The sequence below is a fragment of the Leptonotus elevatus genome, chromosome 4, assembly GCF_054856555.1.
Source record: "Leptonotus elevatus isolate MCC_2025b chromosome 4, RoL_Lele_1.0, whole genome shotgun sequence".
Classification (NCBI taxonomy): Eukaryota; Metazoa; Chordata; class Actinopteri; order Syngnathiformes; family Syngnathidae; genus Leptonotus; species Leptonotus elevatus.
In genome coordinates, this window is record NC_141242.1 from 30,725,490 (window position 1) to 30,747,227 (window position 21,738).

Below are 21,738 nucleotides of genomic sequence, written 5' to 3' on the forward strand. Positions count from 1 at the left end.
TCCATTACAGCAACATCATTATCAGTCATAACACCCTGATGTGTATAAGCACTCCAACTGAGAGGTCAAATCACTCAAATCCTCCGGCGTATATCGTATATCAAAGTAAATCCTACCTGCTATATCCAGTTGCGTCCCTATGTCATGCCATAGTCATCATACAATGCCGGTCTCTCTTGAACCAAAGAGACAAAGTCATCTTCCCGATCTTCTGTCCAGACAGATATTGTACGTTCAAATGCGGAGGGTACAGCAGGGTGACAATGCGCAAAATGAGCGGGGGGAAAAACGGTCCAGGCTTTCCATCTGTACTGTTTATCCGTGTTCGTACCTTCCTCTTCCTGCCCCGTGCGCTGATTCGCTAGCTAACAGCCAATCACAGTGATCAAATGCCCCTACGTTGATTCAACATGTCGAATTTGCTGGAACCCCATGACAAATTCCAACTCTATCCGACTTTACAACTGTAATTTATACACTGATCAGACGCCGCATGCCGTCGGCCCAACGCTCTCCGACGACTCTCAATGTCGGATTCGTGTATCTAAGCCTTAATGCTACGTTCAGACTGAACACGAAATATATCTTCACCACGCGTGTATCACGGCCGTTTATTCATAAAGGAAATACTGGGGTGGGGGCATGCTTCACACAGAAAAGAGGATAGGCTCTTTCTTCTCTTCCGATAGAAAAATAAAGTTTGTACATAACATCGCTAGTCAATCAGGTGGCCCGTGGTTGTGCTAAAACGTTGGCTAATGCTAATTGCTGTCTTACTACAAATGCTAGTGAATGGGTAAATAAGTGAGTTTGCGAGTGCTCGGCCCACTTACGTCATGTCAAATTCGTCTTCTGCACCCTATCCGCGTAAACTGTATTGACTTTATATGGACGGTGAGAAATGCTCATCTCAAGCTCTGTTTGATTGCAGCTTAAGAGCTATACACAACCTATTTCAGTATTGTATCTATCTGCTGTTTTGCATAAGCACCGTGATTGCAACAATCCATCCATACACCTCGGCCATTTGACGAAGCAAATTGAAATGGGGCTGTATATACACTGAATGTCAGCTAACAACATGAAGTATTTCCAACCTCTTCATTACCACTGACCGTAAATTAGACATTGATATGTTGTTAGTCTGATGTATGGAAAGAATGTCAGAGTAATTCAACGACCTCTAGACTTTATTCACTCATGGCATCCCTTAACTTGATAATAGCATCTCATGCGGCCATTCCCCCCGCACTGAATGCTACCAGAGTACAGCTCCAAATAATATAGGTTCATTAGATTAAAATGTTAATTGTGCAGTTTTTGTAGAGGAGAATCATGTTGTGCTGGAATGGTCAAGTAATGTCCTTCATCAGCAGCACTCTTTGGTGAAGCTGGCACAGTGAAAAGATGTGGGAAGGAGTGTGAAATGGTGGAGGGGAATGTAATGGCTGTCGACTGAGGTGTGGGAGTCCAATGTCTGGTGTGAGCCAAATACCGCAGGAGCTCACCACTGCCAACGGATTTAAAATCTTGAAAAGGTTTTAAAAAGCGCGTTTGCAAATCTGTGTTGATAGAATCTGCAGAACAGGGAAGATGGCCACATTGCTACTATATGGATTGTAATGCAAAATGATATACTGTATATATAGTTTTGCCGTTTGTGTCACTGTTGGAATACAAAGGTGCAATTTTCTTCCTTTTAAATCTCCGACTAACCAATGCTGCAAATGTCATCTTTTTAGAGCGCTTGTTCTTAAAGTCATAGCTGGAATAGTTTGTGGTCACACCAAAGTGCAATAGGTCCACATGAATCGCCCCACATCCTTGGAACAGTTACTCAACTGTCACTTGTCAAGTCTGTGTAAATCAACAACCTTTCCTTCCGCAACCTATGCAGTCGCCATGGTGATGGTTGGTCAAGTGACGACAGGCATCAACAGACTTCTTGAGAAATTCCACTGTGAACAAAAGCTCCTCTGTTGCTTTTGGTTAGCGCTGCACGAGGAGAGTGGGCTTTTAGTTGTAAGTGTGTTTGCACGTCATTGTGCATGTGTGCTTGCAGCCGAGTCATGGGGACTGACACCATCATTACACTAATGCTGCTCTTAAAGGCACACCAATGGCGAAAATCTCTGTGTAACTGATGGCCATTATAAATGCAATGATTATCTTGTTTTTGCTTTGGGGTTGTTGTTTTTTTTGCCTCAAAACAATTCTTGAATAAGTGTGAATAAACCGCCAATAAGCGATGCCAACAAAAATCAGCAGTTAACCCTCCCAAATCATCAGCATTTGTATGAGACAATCAATCAATATTTTATTTTATTTACAATTTATCCTTGCATTTTTATGTGTTCAAGCACGTCTTTAAAAATAGTTAATTTTAATAAGTTGAATGTGTTTGAAGTGTGTGTGGAAGCTGTAAACCTATTGAAAAAAAATGTATGTGATATCTCTATATCACAGATGTTCAACTATTGCGGGTGGGTCTGAAACTGTTCCCCACGATAAACACTGCTATCAAGATGGAAAAAAAAAGCTTCACTTTTTGCTTTGAACACATGACGTGCGTTCAAAGAGAACACTGCAAAAAGATGCTAACAATGAAATGAAACGCAATGACAACAAGAATGTAAATATTGCAAGCTTTTGTCCTACATGGATGCTTGGCTCTCTTTTTGGCCCATTGCTAAACACTTATTGGCTGAGTGACAGCAGCAAGGAGAATCACAATGAAAAGGGTGCGATTGTAAAGATATCCTAAAGCTCTCTTCCTCTCCATCCGGAACACCAACTTTTTTATTGTATTTTAGAATATCGTGCTTTGACTACCAGGACTGTGGGATAACTGTATCAATTTACATACGGCCATTTTTTAATATATTTTTTTATATGGACACTTATGCATGGTATAGCGATATTCCCCCAGTGCAATTTTGACCAAATTGGCCGCACCAATGTGGCGAGCGTGGCGAATATTTACCTCGCCACTCCCCATTTCACCTCATCATTGGCGACGTGGCGAACAGGGAGCGTGCACCCTGATTTATGCATTTTTGTAGAGATGACTTCTAAATAAGCTCATGCATTAATAATGTAAATAACAGTGGCAAATGTGTTGACATACATTTTCCTAATATAGTGCTCACAGATTCTGTGTGTGAATCATTTAGGGTTTTAGCCCAACGATAATGAAATACTTTGCAAAGTATTTGTGGAGCAAATATAATACATATTATTTACCGGGTTCTGAAAATTAACTATTCCAGAATGAAATAGCACATAATCCCCACATGAATCTTCTTTAGGGGCAGTGGACCTTAATAATGGGCAGCATTTAGCAATAAACAGAAGCCCACCTAAGTGATGCATTAGGTGTCAGTCATCTCTTGTTGTAATGGGCCAGGTTATTTTCTGCTCCATGCCAATTCAGTAAGTGTGCATTCACCCGCAAAACGATTTAGCTGAAGTTGTTGCTGACAGACCGTAGCAATTGTAAATGCGATAAATAATTCATACCTGCATGTGGAGATTTCCACATCCATGTACGAGTATAAACTGTGTATTCATCAGGGAAATGATAAAAGAAGGTGGTTGATGAAGGTGATGGTGAAAAAGAGCTGAAGTAAAATGTGTGAAAAAGGATGGAGGGATAGAGGAGAAGAAAAAAATAGCCAGAGAATGATTCAGAGCGAGAGAAAAGCTGATGGAGATGAGGAATTAAGGAAAGTGACAAAGCTATTGAAGGAAAAGGTATAACCTTCTGAATTCAGTGTGTGGAAAGACGGAACCACAAGGGTGGACACAGAACAGGATGAGGGGTCATCATATAAAATAGATGAAAGAGAAAGAAATGTGAAGGGAAGCAAAAAAATTGTGGCATTTGCTGAAAGGGGAATGAACAAATGGTAAAAATGCAGGAGACAACTGAGTGATAAGGATGACTGGATTTAAGTTGCGGCACTATAGTGAGATTGCGTGACAAATAAAGTATGAAAATTTAAAGAAAAAAACGGGTTTTACAATTCAAAGGTCCCTTTTGAAGCTTCAAGCTTGAAGCTTCTAGTTCATTGTAATTACTAGAGGCTCCTCTGTCGGCCTCAAAAGAAATCTTCTCAGTTTGTATTGTTTATTCCTAACATGGAATGTCAACCTTGCAATTTCTGCCAGTGTCGGCATTTAATTTCCATATTCCGCATTTGTGCCACGATGTGTCTTTACAACCTCACCTAACCACGACACAATGACGTTGTGAGTCGGTCCGACTCTTTCTCGTGCTGTAGCTCTCAGTTCTGGTTACTGCAGACAGTTTGATTCAGAGTTATTGTGCACAGTGTTCCTGCTTTAATGACACTTTAGCTAACATTTTCCCATTTTTTGTCCCTTGACTACCACTGTTTTTGAGTCAATTTGAGTGAGTGACTGAACTGCAATAATGTTTTTCAAAAATAGATTTTGATGTGAAATAACTACCAAAGTGAATATCTTATCGATTAGAAACATGGATATTGCTGGTGACTAGCGGAAGCCTTTTACATCCAAACTCAATCACTTTTCAGGAGACCCAAAATACAGGATGTTTGTTTTTTCATCATCTATGAGAGTAAGCCATTTTAATGCTTTGGATTGGTAGAGTAATTTGTTTAAAATAAGAAAAGAAAAATAGCACACACGTGTGGACTGACCAATTGAGGGCCTGACGCTAGCAATAAGTTGAATCCAAGCTAACAAACACTCATAGCCAAAAAAGGATCTAGATGATCACATACTGTACAAAGCTTTCTTTTCAATGCATTCTAACACACCATTTTAAAATACAGGATATTTTTTGACTTTCAAATAAAAACTTGCACCAGTAACAATATTGTTCATGAGGTAATGTAATGGCACGAGGCATGGTTGATTTAGTGTACACTTCTGCCTTCATATAATAAACTGTTCTGTTTCTTTGTTTTGCTTTTGCCTACTGAGCAAAAGACAATTTCTGTCACAACCACTCACACTGACTGAATGTCTATAGCAAGTGGTTTCACTCCTGAGGGATCAGGGGTAGGTTTTGAGTGATGCTTTATAGCTACTAGTGTCACAAAGACACAGACACTCCCCTGGCAGATTACTGGGAAGCTTATTCCATTGAAATTCATAGAAATTGGATCAAAATGCGGAGCTATGCTTCCCTTTACTTCTTTTTTTTTTTGTGCGTGTGCGCAAGTAGTACTGTACTGTGATTTAAAAAATTCAGAATAGCTGTTTATTTTATATTCAGCAAAGACAATTAAATTGTTTTATTTTTAGAAATATATATCTTTTAGATCATCAAACAAATTTTAATATTAGACAAAGAGAACCCAAGTAAACATTAAATGTTATTTTCAAATGGCATTGTTATTTATTAAGGAATTATTATTTTAATGAATTTATTATTTTATTTATTTATTAAGCAAAACTGTGAAAAAAAAATTCCCATCGAAACCTAATAATTGGTTGGGCCACTCTCAGCAGCAACAACTCAAATCAAGGTTTTTCTATAACTGGCAATGAGACTTTCACATCTTGTTGGAGGAAATTTTGGCCCACTCTTCTTTGCATAAATCATAATTGCTTTAATTCAGCAACACTGGAGAGGTTTCAAGAATGAACAACCTTTTTAAGGTCATCCCACAGCATTTTAGTTGGATTCAAGTCTGACTTTTGATGATGCCGGTGATTTTCTTTATGACCTGCTGGATGAGTTGTCACTGTACTTAAGTTCATTTGTGCCAATTTTGCCCCTTTTTTAATCATTCATTTATTTTTGTGGGATCGCAGTCACTCCTGGAAGGTTCATAATTTCTTCCATGTTTTCCTCCTTTGTGGATAATAGCTCTCACTGTGCATTACTATATTTCTCATCTGTTTTTGAATTGCTTTGGGTTGTGGCATTTTGTTGCAGCTTTTTAACATCTTCTGACCAACATCATTTTGCCAGACAGGTTCTGTTTTTGTGATTTCTTGACTGAACAGGTCTAGGTGTAATCTGACTTGAGTGTGGTAAGTGAAAATCAATTTGGCTTTTCAAAAAATTTGATTAGCTACAGCTAATTCATGATATTTAAGTACTTTTTCAAGCAGGGCCTGGTAGCTTTGAATTTTTTTTCCCTTAGTAAAGTCACAATTTCAAAAAGACATGCTATGTTTGCTTGGGTTGTCTTTGTCTACTGGCCTGAATATTAACATTTGTTTGATGATCTTAAAGTGGGGAAACTGGAAAAAAATGTCAACTTTGTTGTAAATAATATCACACTCAAACTGTCAGCACACAGCAAACAACATTTCTTAAAAAAAAAATAAAAGTTATTCAAAATAAAAAGGAAAAAAGATGTTGCAGTGCCTGTAAGTACTCTGGGTAATTGCTTTGTTCTATATCGTATAGGAAATTAGGACATATATCAAGTTACAGTATGTTTCTTATACTGTACATGTAATTGCATCATCTTCCTTGCCCAAGCTTCCACTGTGTGACTTATACAAACATTTTATCAGTGCAGCTCCCTCAGGCCACAGATGCTGCATTGTCGGAAGCTGCATCATTAATCCACTTGGTCCAAAGTTGAATCGCTTGCAGTGTGCCACAGTTTGATGTTTGTATTCTAACTCATCTGGGGTTTGCGTGGTGAAGACATTGTAATGTTATATGGATGTGTGTATGCATGAATATAGTGCTGCCAGATCGGCTCTTGAATATATGTGCATAATTTCAAATTCTCAGAGAACAAACAGATGAACGTGACTGTAGAATGGAACATTGGAAATGGAATAGCAGTGAATGTCAAATGTAATCAACTGGCTAAAACTGACCAAATGACGGCTACCAAAAAAGAGGAATCGACCACATTGCTATGACTGATGACAGACACATTTCATATATATATATATATATATATATATATATATTTATTTATTTTTTTAATCTACTTCATAGAAGCTTTGTTAAAGATGTATTTTTGTGCACATTATACAAAAATAGGTTTGTGTCCCATCCATCCATCTGTTTCCATAGGTATTTAGAATAGCTGCTTCTTTGAGCTTGGGGCAAAATGTCAGAACATTTCATGCATGTGGGTGTCACAAAAAACAAATTAACAAGGATGCCTCATTTTTTTATCACATTTTTTTCAATCAATGTGATTAAAAAAATTATAATAATAAATAAATGTGATTAAACGGATTAATCACTCACTTAGCTCTGTGTGAATTCATGCCAGAAGGACAAATGACAAACTACTCAGCTACTACAGCTCTACTTCTTACCACTCGACAGTCATCCCTGTCCTGTGAAGCTGAGGGAGGATGTGAGTAGCAGAAACCAACATGGTGGGTGTTCTTCTGTTGTTTAACGTTGATAAAAGACTCGGGGGCTTCATTCTCTTTCTCCAGCATGACCAGGCCGATCGTTGAAAGAGAGCAATTACATGGTGGAATAGGCACTGGGGTCTTGCTCTACTTTTTTACTAGGATGAGAATAAAGGGGAGCAGAAACTGGGGAGCTAGAATTTTATGATGGAAATTATATTTGAAATGTACCCATGTTTAGTAGTGTTGGGAATCACATATTTAGACATTTGAAAACAGAAGCCTTTCCTCTAAAATGTCTCTTCTCTGAGTTTATTCTAGCAGGACCTGTAAGGATAATTGTTTCTATGTTGTGTGGTTAGGAAGTTGCTTTAGGGTACCTTGAGTAGATAAACCTTCATCGAGGTCTCATTTTGGCCTTTGGACCTAGGCTTTTTTATGCTAATGCTTAATGCTCACATTTACTATAAGTATTCAAGACTTGAATGTGAAGTATTATTTATGGGAAGGCTCAGTGGACCTTTGAAACTCCAGGACACTTAAAGCTTTGATTTGGTCAAATAAAAAAAAATTCTCATTCCCCTACTGCAAGAATAAAATGCGTAGCGTACCTTACCTTTGATGAATACTGCTTTCAGCGATAAGCTCTCATAACCAGTTAATCATAGACAGTTTCCCCTTTGGCTTATCATCACTGATACCCTTGTGAAAAGGTATACACTTAAAAAGAAACTATTTGAAATATACAAATTTGGAGGTAAGGGAGCAAGTGAGGTTAGATGATGCTGATCCGCCTTGTCTACTTTCTCTCGACAGTTTTCTTGTTAGGCTTCTGGGTTCTTCTTTTGTCTTTTAGACAAAACATATTTTGAAATTTTAAGGTAAATTCTATGTTGTCTGTCCACTGAGAAGTTCCAAGTTTTAAGGGGCCACCATATATCCTAAACAAAAACCATGAATGCAACACTAGGTTTTGCTCCTGTTTTTCATGAACTGAACTCAAAGGTCAAAATGATTTTTTTTAAGGTATAAAAATGCCTATTTCTCTCAAATATTGTTTACAAATATGTCAAATCTGTGGTAGTGAGCAAACTGAGCACCATTGCCAAGATAATCCATCCACCTCACACAAATAAAATGTAATCTAGAGGAAATTGCATATTCATATATTTTTTAATCAGTCGTACTGAACGCTTATTTTCCTCTTCTTATATGATCATTGTGATAACTGGAAAGAGAGAGGAAGCAGCAACAATGAGCACTATAGACAATAGAGTGATTGCACTAGTTATCCAGCATCAGCGTCTTCTTACTAGAGAAATTGTCTTGTTGCAAATACCCCGGTGCTGCGGCTAGACTCCCCATAATTGACTTTGAAATAGTTTTTGCCTTAACTGTACCAAAAAAGAAAAAGTCTTGAGATAACCCCATAACACCATAATAGTGTGATCATATCTTCTTCTTCTTTTTCTTTTTAAGCATTGTCTTAGACAGGTAGTGTTAAGGGGTAATTTTAAGGTGAAGTCTGAAGTGTTTTGTTCTTATTTTTGGCACTAAGCATTTGCATTGTCGAAGTGATAGCCTCTCTCCTAGAATTTCACTTTTTTTTGCCTGTAGATTATGACCACTCTTGTCATTGGAAATTCATCCATCGATAAAGAAATATTTGACGATTGACACACTGAAATCTCACATTCTTTGATTCAGGCTGCAACTGTGTGCGTCATTACAAGGCTGATGCAATAAATACATTACCGTAACAAATATTCACACCAAAATTCATTAACGATTATGGTTATAGAGTAATCATTATGTTGTGCAGCTGAACAGTATGCATATGAATTCTTTTTATCATATTATTTGTACGTAGTATACTGACATAACTGTCCTGTAGTAATGTTCTTGATAGAAAGGTGTGAATGTTTGGTGGTGGTCGGAGGGGCCGTAGACGCACACTGGCAGCCTCGCTTCCGTCAGCCTGCCCGAGGGCAGCTGTGGCTACCTAAGTAGCTTACCGCCACCACGGTGGGAATGTGTGAGTGCATGAATAATGTATCCTTTGTGAAGCATCTTTGAGTTTCTAGAAAGAAAAGCGCTATATAAATCTGATGCATTATTATTAGAATGTAAATAGTATGAAAATTCGGACAAAGTGTTATGGAAGGGAATTTCTACAGGTTGGCAGCTGTGACAATGATTCAATGTAACAAGTTTGGAAGCAGCTAAATATCAATATGCAACATTAGTATCTGAAAGTGTTTATAATTTCGAAAGATCACTTCTGCAACATTCCTAGGAAATAACAGTGTCCAATCAGTGGTGAGATGCGCTTAGAACAGGCACGTTGGGCTGCTCATGTGGCCTTGGGCACCACATTAGGGGGTTCTTCTGTTTTATACGTTTCACGTTATACATTTTATATCCCAAAGTATGATTGATTTCTCCATAAAACCATGAAATTCTGATCATTTGCTACCGTTGCCAATGGCTACATTCAGGCTACAGTCTTTCCACATCTATTTCGCGCGACCTCTGTTAAATAATTTTCACTTTTTCCCATAGTTGTCTGTCATCCCATATCTGCTTCTTTGCTTCTCAGTCTGCCAGACATGTCTGTGACTCCCTGTGTGACTGCTGCTTGACATCCTGCCTGGTGTTTATTCTGTGTTGCTACAGGCAGCATGCTTCAGGATACCAAAAACCCAAAATGGATCCTATCTCTTCTCTATTGGCCATTTCAATCAAGTCTAAGCTTTGTACTCATGTGTATCAGGCACATCTGAGCTTGATATCCACTGTCAGGCTATCTTCCAATAACCTTTGAGCCCAAAAGAATAGTTGCCATGGTGACCGTACCCATTAGACATGACAGGATGATCCAGTAGTCAAAGCCTCAATGATCCTTAGCAACCTTTCTCCTTGGTTCTCTCCAAACCAGCTCTTAAAATGAAAGTTTTGGGTGGAGTTTTTTGTGTCCCGGATCCTTAAGAAAAAAAACGCAGAAGAAGAAAAAAACCTATGAATACTAACACTGAAGAAGTGCCACTTTGTTACAACGCAAAGTAATCAGTTACTAACTGTACTCTACTTACTCAGAAACTGGGCAGCAACATATCAACCACTTAAAGGTTTTGAGGAGAGCAACTGTATTTGTTGATGTAGCTTCTCAGGGCTTATTATTCATGTAAAATAGCACAGAGGAAGCCATGTGGTTCAGAATACGTCATGTATTAATCATGTATGCAGTCAAACCCTGTTTGTTGTCAAACCTCTGAGGTTTGAAAACAACGATTCTATATATTGCATACATCAGTATTTAACAATGCATGTGTGATTCCACATCCAGAAATATGGAAGTCATCATTATTCTGAGTAGCAATTACTGTACATGCCTAGATGTTCATAATCCTCTGATCAAACTATAGGTTGTTTTTTTCTTTCTATTTTCATCTTCTCACACTCAACACCTCCTAAATGCATGTGATCTTTTGCTTCCATCTCTTTTGTGTCCCTCCACTCTCTCTACCCGATCTCGAATTCATATATTAATTCCAGCCTATCCCCACCACCCCCATCTATCCTCTGGCCTATAACTGTAAGCTTTGACTAAGTGTTATGGTGGTTCCGATAGTAGCAAGCAATGGAGCGAACAAGTTATTACGGGACAGGCAAATAGAGGTCCCATGAAGCATGACAACCCCTTTCACACACCAAGTATAAAACAGAAGTGATGACATTATACCACGTATACACACACACTATAAGCATTAAATCCTTATTTCTCTATTTATGATGATTAAAACAGGCATGCAGTACATGCTTGCACACAGCAGCAGAGACATTACTATTAACTCGGAACTAGAATATGTCTGTCACTGAATGGTTAACATAAGCAAGGCATGTGTGTGTCATATGATAGCAATTGACAGTAAGTCAAGTCAATTTTCCATGACCCTATAGAAGTTCATGTGACAATAACAACTCATAACATCATGGCTGATCACATGCCATCCATCATATTTCTTGTTATCACTTATATGATTCACTCTTCAATTAAACTAATGGGGGCAAAGTTGCTCAACAGTGTCAAAGTTGCAATTTACTGTAATAGACACTTCAGTAATAAGACCCACTTCACAATCTAATGAGATGTAGTAATACAAGAGCTGTATGAGAACTCTGTCATTAAAAAGATAACCATTGGTTTTGGTTTGCAGTTGTGTCAAACTGTATTGGAACTGCAGATAGCAGTTTCTAGTATTTCGACTCTCATGTAGCTAAATGAGCCAACCAAAATATTAGAAACATCTCTCAGTAAAAAAGCATTAAAGCTCTATCCTGCTGCGATCTACAACCACAACGCAGTAATGGTAAACTAATGTCCCAGTGACAGTGTCAATCAAATGAGGTAACTTGCTGTATTTTTTTTTTTTTAAGGGTCTCAGTATGATGCATTGCCGTTCTAAACCACTACATACAGTATTGCAACCACAATAACAATCGCATTATTTACTCTGACATAATTGAGCATAATTTTCTTTGTAAATGCGTCATTAGTAGATTAGATGTAAACGCTAATGCCATTTTAGGGGTGTGACAACCAGTCACTTGTTTTGAGTGTTGCTCAAAGGAATTAATCATATCATTTTGTACTAATACACTGACTGTGCCAATCAGCCAGTTAATGAAAGCATCAATGGCAATATTGTGTGTAACAAAGTGTTTCCACATTCTGCTTGTTAAAATGTACCTGTGCGCTGTAGATGTTTGTTTCACGAGCCATTCATTTTAAGTTGTCAGACGTCTGTCAAATATACAGCAGCAGACAAACAAAGGCCAAGCATATCGAGCGCAATAGTGACTTTAGGTGAGCTGAGTAGAGGATGATCTTTGATTGCTGCTATTCTACAAATCATATTGTAGTCATACTATATCTATGTTATCCACAGTACATAGAGGACATATGAAAATAGTGTACTGATGCAGCCAAATAAAAAAAAAGTTTAAAGTTTAAAAAATATATACAGTAGGGATGTCAATTGCCTAGTACCTGCCGATTTGATTCGTATCACAATTCATAGGTCACGATTCGATTCGATGCCGATTAATCCCGATACAAATCTATAAATTGATTGTTGCGAAATTTAGAAAATACTAATCAGTAAACTTGTACATGTACACTGTAAGATTTGTATGAACATTTTTTTATTTATCTGAAAATTCAGGTTGCAGTGTGTTTCATGTTTGAAATTAAATATTAAGGCTTAATGTTCCATTAATGTAACATTCTTCTATGCTTAATGTGTAAATCCTAACCCTAAGTAAGACGTTTTGTTGAATATTCCCATAAAGCCGCCTATTGAATCGATTCGAGAAGAGCGCACTGTAATATCGCGATATACTGCCAAATAGATTTTTTCTAACATCCCTAATATACAGGAAATCCTTGAGCTACGTCGCACGCGACCTACGTCGTTTCGACTTTACGGCGCCCGTAACTCGTCCGTAGAATTTCCCACAGTAATCACGGCATTTTAAAGTTATTTAAACTTGTGCTGTTGTTACCTCCAGCAACGGACGTCCATCAGCCAGTCGACTCGCCATCAGGCGCGTCACATTTCTGTGTTTAAGCTTGAATTAGCTCCGCTCTGTCGGCCGTCAGCAATAAATGCCCGTGCGTAAACACGAAATATTTTGAAGTAAATATCGACTTAAACGGCAAAATCCTACTTAAGTCGAAATTCGGGTTATATCGCCAGCGTAGGAACGAAACTTGATTTTTGGGGGTTTTTTTAGTGCCATTTTTGGTGCTGGGGAAAATTCCATTGTGATTCAAACAGCAAAACAAATGTGGCAGATCCAAGGGTGAATGTATTTTCATTTAAACTCATTGATATTGACTTAAAATGGCAACAAGTGAAAATACAGTTGACACCTTCATCCAGAATCTAACCAAAGTTCTGTTTGTCCTTGGCGTTTACACTTGCTCTCCACTACTGATGCATGTTTATAAAAAAAAAAAAAAAAAAAACTCTTATTAACCCTGACTGTGTCTTTTGCACAGACTGATGTAATTACCCAAGAACTTTTGTGTTTTGCTGTTAAAGCTGATGAAGATGTGATGCGAATGATTGTGATTATAGAATGCCCTGTACAGTATGTGTAGCTGGTGGGCATGGAATATCTAGTATATAGAATGGTCTGGAAGCTAATTGCTAAAGTGAACTTCTATTAGAGCTGTGTGAAGCCAGATGGTGTGTGCTACTACCCCCCTCTTTTTAAAATTGCCCCGTTTTTGCATGTGCACAGAAGCATGTGATATGTCTGCCCCCTAGTGGTTTTCATCTCTTCACATTTCATCTCTTTTTTTTCTCTTCTCATCTCACCTCATACAGGACAGAATATTCTGAGCCTGCCAAGTCCCTCTGCTCCTACATCTCATTATATCACACAGAAGTGAACGTAACTGTGGCAGCCGAGCTGCCAAAGGAGCCAGCAGCCCCCCACCTGTAATTAGCATCACACAAAGTGACTGCGCAATGAGAGGAAGGAAGTGTAGCTGTGACCAACTTCTATCAGCCGTGGACAGACTCGGATTAGCAAAGCCTGGAAAACTGTAGCCGAAGGATGATAACTAATTTACCCCCCTCCCCCCCTTCACATTTGAGTCATTTTAAAGAAAGTTCTTTAGGAATGTGAAATAGGTCTTAGCGTGCTGAAGACACACAGCGGGACTTCACAGTGCCTATCACCTCTCTGAGGAATATGCAAAAGTAGTGGATTTCGACATCTCCACTTTTCTGAAGTGCTTTAAGTGTGCCAATTAAGTCATATGAGGTTTATTATCATCCCAAATTCATTTTTAATTTATGGTACTTTATCATTCGTTTTGATTAAGTGCGTCCTGGCAATTGGTTGCTTGCGAGCATGGATAAGTACCGTACCCAATGAGGATAAAAGAACACACAATTCAGATTTAACTTGAGCAACTTGGTGGCTGTTGGTTGCACTTTTTACATTTAAGGCAGAACATGTTTATGTTGTACGCTTGTGGTGGCCCCAGACTTTTCTTTCATTGTTACATTCAAATCTTCTTTGACTTTGCCAGCTAGCACAGTAACCGTTTTTGTGGCACAAACCGATTCAGTGATCTACTAAGGGTTAATGAGTATGCCTTAATAAAAGGTAAACATTATGATTTTTAAGTTATGATCCTACATACGGCAATAACATCACTATTTATATATATATATATATATATATATATATATATATATATATATATATATATATATATATATATCAGCATTTTCTTCTTCGAACAGTTACTGGACTGGCTCTACCCCGCCGCACAGCCGCCACCAATGGATTGTAAAACGAGGAGATAAATGCAAAACAATGTAGTGAAAAGCATCACAAAAGTAGTGCATACAGCAGCAGCTTCTCTTTACGGCTTTGCCAATTGTTATCAATTAAATGCTGATACCTCTCCCGAGACTACAGAAGGGGAGATAAAATGTGTGGACGTTACTGAAAAAGTTCTTTTTCACCTGTTAGACATCTGGTCCACATCTGTTTCTCCTTCTATACAGTATATCCCATGATACCTACAAAGCAAGGAAGTTGCAATCGAGGTAGGTGAAATGCCAAGATTGTGGTGGGATATAGGGATGCAACCAGCAGTGAAAGAAGGAGAGTAGATACTTTCAGTGTTTTACAGCCTATACACACTATAATTGAAGCATCATCTAGCCTGAGTGTGGTCAAAGCATTCTGCATCTCATTCCAATTACTGTACAGTAAATAATTACCAACAGGAGGACAACAGAGAGAGAGAACGAGAGAGAGAATGCAGGAAGACACAACAGTGCAAACAACACATGGTCGACAGGAGGAAGCAAGGACAGTGATGGGGCGTATTTTATGGAGAGATGTGGTAAACAGCTCACTGTTGTAAATCAAGTGGCAGAGTAGTAAGGCTGCAGCTTGCGTCCCCCAGCCACCCTCCACCTATGAAAACTTAATGTATACTGCAGTTCATTATGAACACTGCAATAGTGTTTTGAACTATTTTTGTTCAAGTGTATCCTATTTACCAGATGCAGAATCATATTTGACTCCACAAACAACATCAAGTATTTATTCATCCAAAAAGCCTGCAATATGTGTCAATTAGAGTAAAGGTACACATTTTGCCAAGGTATAGTACAAAAATATTTTTTTGATTGCAGGCATAATAGGGCACCTCAACACTGTTGTGCTTTGGGGACATTAATACCTTGTTCAGGGTCACCTCACGCCATTGTCATCATTGTGTGTATGAACGCTTTTAGTACGAATATGAACCGTACCTGCACATCTGTGGATGAGAACCCGAGCTTTTCATGTCTGTTTGCGAAGGTGCGAAAGCCACTGGGGAACCGCAAGGTCCAACTTTGATCCTCCTGACAGCTTTGCATGAATTACATTTGGTCCAAAGTAAGCCTGGTCAGATTCACTGGTGGGGAATTTCATGTACCATGAGCTCACCTGTCACAAGAGGTTTATGTGATGAAGGCCAGTGTGCACTACAACGAATGTTTCATGATCACTGGTTTCTGTGTTTAAAAATGGCAATGTGCAAAAATATTCATTTATAATACAGAAATAAAAGAAGAGCAAGTTAAGATTTTCGCTTTGATATACCTTAAAAAGCATCTGCTTGAGCGCTGTCTGAACGACTTTTCATGTATGCTTCGTGAATATTGTATGTAAGATGATCATACATGTTTATACTTAAAGCAGCAGGAACAGCAGGAGGGATTTTTTTTCTGGTGTGTGTGTCTATGCTTGTGTGCATTACATTACCCCTGAGCTTGTGTGATTTACTTGTCGTGATACATTCAGTTAGGCCCAGACAGAGTATGAAGACATTTGTTAAAATATTCATCAGAAGTTGAACTGATTAAGATTTTAAACTTGCACATATCCTACAGTATAAAACACTAACCAAGCCCATCAATGCTATAGCAACAAGTCTGGAAATAAACATTATATAGCATCTCACAAAGCGTCTCACAAAGTTTCAACAAAAACTTACACCAATATCACAAAAGAATAAGGCAAGTGATGAGACTCAATACAATTTAAATACAAGCCAGCGTGTTCAAAATTCACATAAAATGTTTAACTTTAAAATAAAATAAAAGAGGGGCAGTCGACCCTGCTTATAACTCAAAACACACCTAACTTAAAATCATCTTTCCCTATTGAAATTAATGGAAATGCTGTTAATGTGTTCCATCTTACTAGTGTAATTTGTAATGTGTTTTGAATGAGAAAAATAGCATTCTATACATTACATTACAAATACCTACATACGGTAATGACGTCATGAATAATTAAAATAATTACACATTTTTCACAATTTTGTCACACTTTGTCTTTCAATGCACAATGTGCTGCTCATTCTGGTGTGTGCAACTTAGCTACCTGGGTGCTGTATAAGACAGACATACTGTAGACTGTAGACTCAGCTCCTACCCTCAGTATACACTGTATTTTCTTAAACCTTCTATGTTCTTAGTCTTTATGTTTTGTTTGTCTCAAATGTTGTTCACTGCTTGCTGCAACAATAATTGGCCTACGGGGACACAAATAAATTTGAACTTGAACTCAGCTTCTCAGTACAGCAGTAATAATAGTCATTCTTTGCAGAGGATAAAGATTATATGCTCATGCGTATTTTCAAATGATCTCTCCACAAGTGTTGTTGTATGTTTGTGTTCTGATATTTGTTGTTTAAAGGGTAACAACCTTGCCACGTAGATGCTAATTGATAGCCAATGTGTCTATTGGGTGGTTTAAATACACAGCATGCACTTTTGTTTTATGTTTAGTTTGACAGCAACCTTAAACTGAGATTTGCAATAAAAAGCTAAAAGCCTCTTTTTTTAAATATATTTGAAAATTGCTATCTGCCAAAGTGCCGCTTGTTGTGAAGTGAGTGAAGCCACAAGTTTGTGTTCTTAAGTCAAAGTGAACAAATGTCAAGAAAATGTTCTTAATTCTGTCTCCAGGCACCATTGGAGTTGCGTGTAGTGTGAGAAAGCTGTAAAAGTAGGAGGCACACGTCCTTTAAAAATCAGCGATGTTAAAAATCAGTATGTGTGTCTATATCCCACTTAATGTGTTATGCACGCAACGGTTTTTGACACAGCACCTTTTTTCTCTCACCCAAAAAATTGAGGCAGGCTGCCTCAGTCGCGCTCTTTTTTTTTTCTTTTCCTTTTTTCACCGCCTGTGTGATTTGCAACCGCCTTTCAAGCCTCTGCAGCTAATGTGCCGATCAAGCCCCCATTGTTAATGTTGCAGCACTATGATTTCCCTTTGTGTGTGTTTGTCTGCACTCCCAACGGGACTGCAGTGACATCTGATAGACAGACTCTGCATTTGTGCTTTTTTAACCCATTAAGGCCTAAAGCGCCTGGCAAACCATGCCTCTAAAACCTATGGGTGACTTTTGAGTCACCCCCGAAAAAGTTTTCCTGGAAATTCAACAATATTAAAAACATATATCAGCTCCTGAAGCAGATAGAAACATAATTCCAAAAACATTTTAGAGCTTACACCTGTGGTGTTCACACAAACCTAAGTTTAATCTTATAAACCCTCAATATATATATTTTTAAAATCAACAAACAAATGTCGCATCTGCGGGTGCATAACTCCAAATATATTTACCTTCAACACTGGAGCGCAGTTGTAATAAACTCGGAGGATCGGGGTAATTATTCGTCGTCCATTCCGTTACAAAGCCGTCAAAATTTTCAACATCTTCATTGTCTACAAACATATTTCTTAACAGTATGTCAATGACGACTCGTTACACTGATTCGAATACCTCCCGCGCCGTTGTCAATCGCATCATTTATTTAATAACTCCCGCAAATCTGCGTCAACCACAAACGCTCAAATAAAATTCCAGGACATGCTATGCCCTATCGTGCATATTCTGATGCATTTAAATCGGATAAAAGACGAAAATCTGGTCAAAACACAGCGCTCCCGGCTTTAACTGTAGAAGCGCGGTCACGCGCTCTCGCTCTTAATAGGTCAAACCAGGTAATTATGGAAATGCTTCTCTGCTAAGAGTCCAATCTGCAAGTAATTGGTAGCATGAAGTACTGGCCAATTTTAAATCACAAGGGAGGGGGAGATGGGTCTTATTTTATTGCCTGCTGCCTCGTTCAGAAAGTGGGCGGGTGGAGCATCTGAATTTGATTAGAATTAATTAAGGCATGCCTCCTTGACTACACACCAGTACATGAATAGGTGGCATGCCTCACTGCTCGTTGTTGGGAATTCAACAGTATGTGCGCACACGTACATGCACATACATTTCAAAAGCCTCCACGGGCCTTCAAGGACAGAGAAAACATGCAACAAGGAACCTGAAAGACTCACACAAGATACACAAGACAACAGTTTTGCATACTATTAAATGTAAAGTAAATGTTATACTGTATGTTGTACCTCAATTATAATAAAACATAGAAGGAAGCATCTGGCATGCAGGTTTTAGTTGATTTTAGCTCTGCTAATATTCTTAGAGGCCCTGTAAATTTATGACATGTCAGGGGTGCAAAACATGACACCCCTCAAGTGCTAGTAATCCCCAAAAACTTCAAAACACTACAAAGGCTTTCCTTTCTTTCCGGCTTTAAGCCTCCCAGATGCAAGCACGATCTTGCTATAGCAACCTGAAGGTATCTTGTAATGGGCATTTCCTGTCAAGCTCTTTTGGCCTCATCAACAAAGTGTTTGCATGATTGCTAGGCAACACGGACCACACAAAGTCAAACTTGGAGCTGTAACAAAGTGTATTCAGGCAGTGAAACATTACTTTCCAACGCAGCCCAGAAATAAGTATTTGATTGTGTTTTGAACTTTTTATGAGGGACCCAGTTTGCTGTTTATAGCCTTAGCCTGAGACACTTTTGTGATTTGACATAAAAAAGCTACTGGTAATATAAAATACTCCCTCCTCATTAGCGTTGTTTGCCTGCAGTGTCTTCATAAATAGAAACTTGTCCCTTTCTACCTTCCTTTTACAATTGCATTACAGTCGTACTGAAATTTGATTTACGCATGCTTTAGCCTGATTCAAATTCTAATACTATCTTTCAGAGCTATTTCCAAATTATGTGTGTAGAATAATAAGATGCAGTGCCTACTGGCGTTCTAGCAGTCCCTTCTTTTATTTCATTCAGCAGCACAGTTTTCTATTTCGGTGTGAAACTTCAGTAATTTATGGAAACCCTGTTCTAGCAATTAAACTGTAACCTCGTACCTTGATCCTCTGTTACCCTCTCTTATCTGTAACCCCAAAATATAGATCATGTTTTATTTGAGGTTGCTCAGATCACTCAAATGAGAGATTACAATTGTAATCTGGGTCAACTAACTAGTGCAGCCTTGGGTTTCTTTGAACTACTTTAATACGTGTTATGAAATGCTGGCGCCATTTCATTGAGTTCTTTTTCAAATAAAGATAGTTTAGTGCTTTGGCTATACAGCTCCCAAGTGCCTCTTCCTTGCAGTCCTTGCATCCTTTTCCCTTTTCACCCCCTACATACTTCATTCTCTCTATTGGTATGGGACTCCTTACCACCGCCAACATCCATACTGCTTCATCCATCCTCATTGGATGCTTTTTCTTTCTCTTGCAGAAGCTCCCGGTCAGGACTTTGTAACGTTGGACTACCGTCTGCGGTACTACCCCAGCATCACATACGCTGTCATTGGGAGTGCCATCATCTTCGTGTTGGTTGTGGCGTTGCTGGCCTTGGTGCTTCATCATCAGAGGAAAAGGAACGTTCTACTTCCTACTGGTGGAAGAGGAGCCTCTCATCACCACCAACCATTGCTCCTGTCCCGCTTGGTCATCTTGGATCGCGGCCACATGCATCCTGGTGATCCGGGTCTCTCTCCCGGCTCCCCCTCGGCAGCCGAGCAATATAGCTCGTCTCCTCAGATGCTGCAAATCCTGTCTGATACTCTTTGTCCTACTGCACAGCCAGTGGAGACACCGCCGTCGTACTCTCAGGCCGTCATGGATGTCAGGTAAAAAAACGTATGGCTTTTTTTCTTTTTTGTAACTGCAAGGCACCTACTTCGCTTGCCTTGAAATCGTCTAGACCGGGGCCATCAACATTCTGCCCATGTGCATCAGGTAGCCCCCAACGGCCACATTTCTGTTCTAGTCATGGGAAAATTGTGATTTTATAGGAATAAAATGTTTCATTTAGATAGTTATGTTTCCTGACTATTATGAGAAATCATTAACATTCTTAATTGCTAGTTATAACATATAATAATAAGTGCAGCCTGACTGATTTTGTATTTGTATTTTTTAGCCTGGTGCTAATGTAAAAAATTTGCAGAAAAAATTTGGATAACCATTTAATCAGCCGATTAATAAAAAAATAAAAGTCAAGTGAAGAAAATAACTTGGCCGATTTTCCAGCTATTTTGGGGAACCTCATTATCTTTGTCTTATGTTGTATTATACACAAAATAAATAAATACAAATAATCAGACACTTTTTTTTTGTGCTGATTTTTGGGTTTATTTAAAAAGAGCTAATATCAGCCGACTAAATATATCAGCCCCATTATTACAGGTCATTTGAACACATTTCTTATTTCAGTAGTTTGTACCAGACTGGTAGCTCTTTGCATTAATCAGTTCCCAAAAAGCAGTTCTCAGCTTCAAAAAGCTTGGTGGTATACACCTTTCCATTGACAAAAAGAGATATGACAAGGTACTATTTTTAGTAACTGGTCCGCTGGGTTTCAAACATGCCTAATCAAGGTCATCTATTTTGAAAATAGACAAGCGATGACAAAAAATCAACAAGCCGTGCGTGCTGTGCCATGGCATAAGTGAACCCCTACTATCTGCAAAATCGCATATCTTCTTCGGTATCACAAGATTTGGTTTTATTTCTGTGGAAAATATATTTATCATTAACTAATTATCTTAAAATAAAATAATCTGCAATACATTCCTATAATACAGTAGTACTCCACATATGTGCTTTTCCTTGTTACCAGGTCCTTTACATTCTTTTGAGTGTTTGACTTTGTGCAGTATCTCTTTGTGTTGCTTTTTCTTTAATGCCTTAATATGCCGCCCAAACGCCATGATAATTCTGAGGCTGCTAGCGAACAGCCCAAGCATTTAAAGGAGGTTATGATGCCCCAGGAGAAGGTAAACCTCCTGGATACGAATAAGAAAAGTGTTGCACTGCAGTGAATGGGAGGACCGTATGGATGTCTATAAAATTCTGCACTGCCATCAACACTACACGTATAAAGCCTTCTTCGTCTTCATGAAAAAACAACTGCAGCTGCCTGCCACCTT

The 21,738-nt window shown here is 38.6% G+C and overlaps 1 protein-coding gene across 1 annotated transcript in view; it reads left to right on the top strand.

The window, feature by feature from the left end:
* The window catches only part of LOC147176484 (low-density lipoprotein receptor class A domain-containing protein 3-like), a 62,849-nt gene that overhangs the window by 37,672 nt on the left and 3,439 nt on the right, over positions 1-21,738 (top strand). Inside the window, exon 5 of the mRNA XM_086074909.1 lies at positions 20,043-20,436. Coding sequence (XP_085931035.1) covers positions 20,043-20,436 — 394 coding nt within the window. The remainder of the gene's footprint in view (positions 1-20,042; positions 20,437-21,738) is intronic.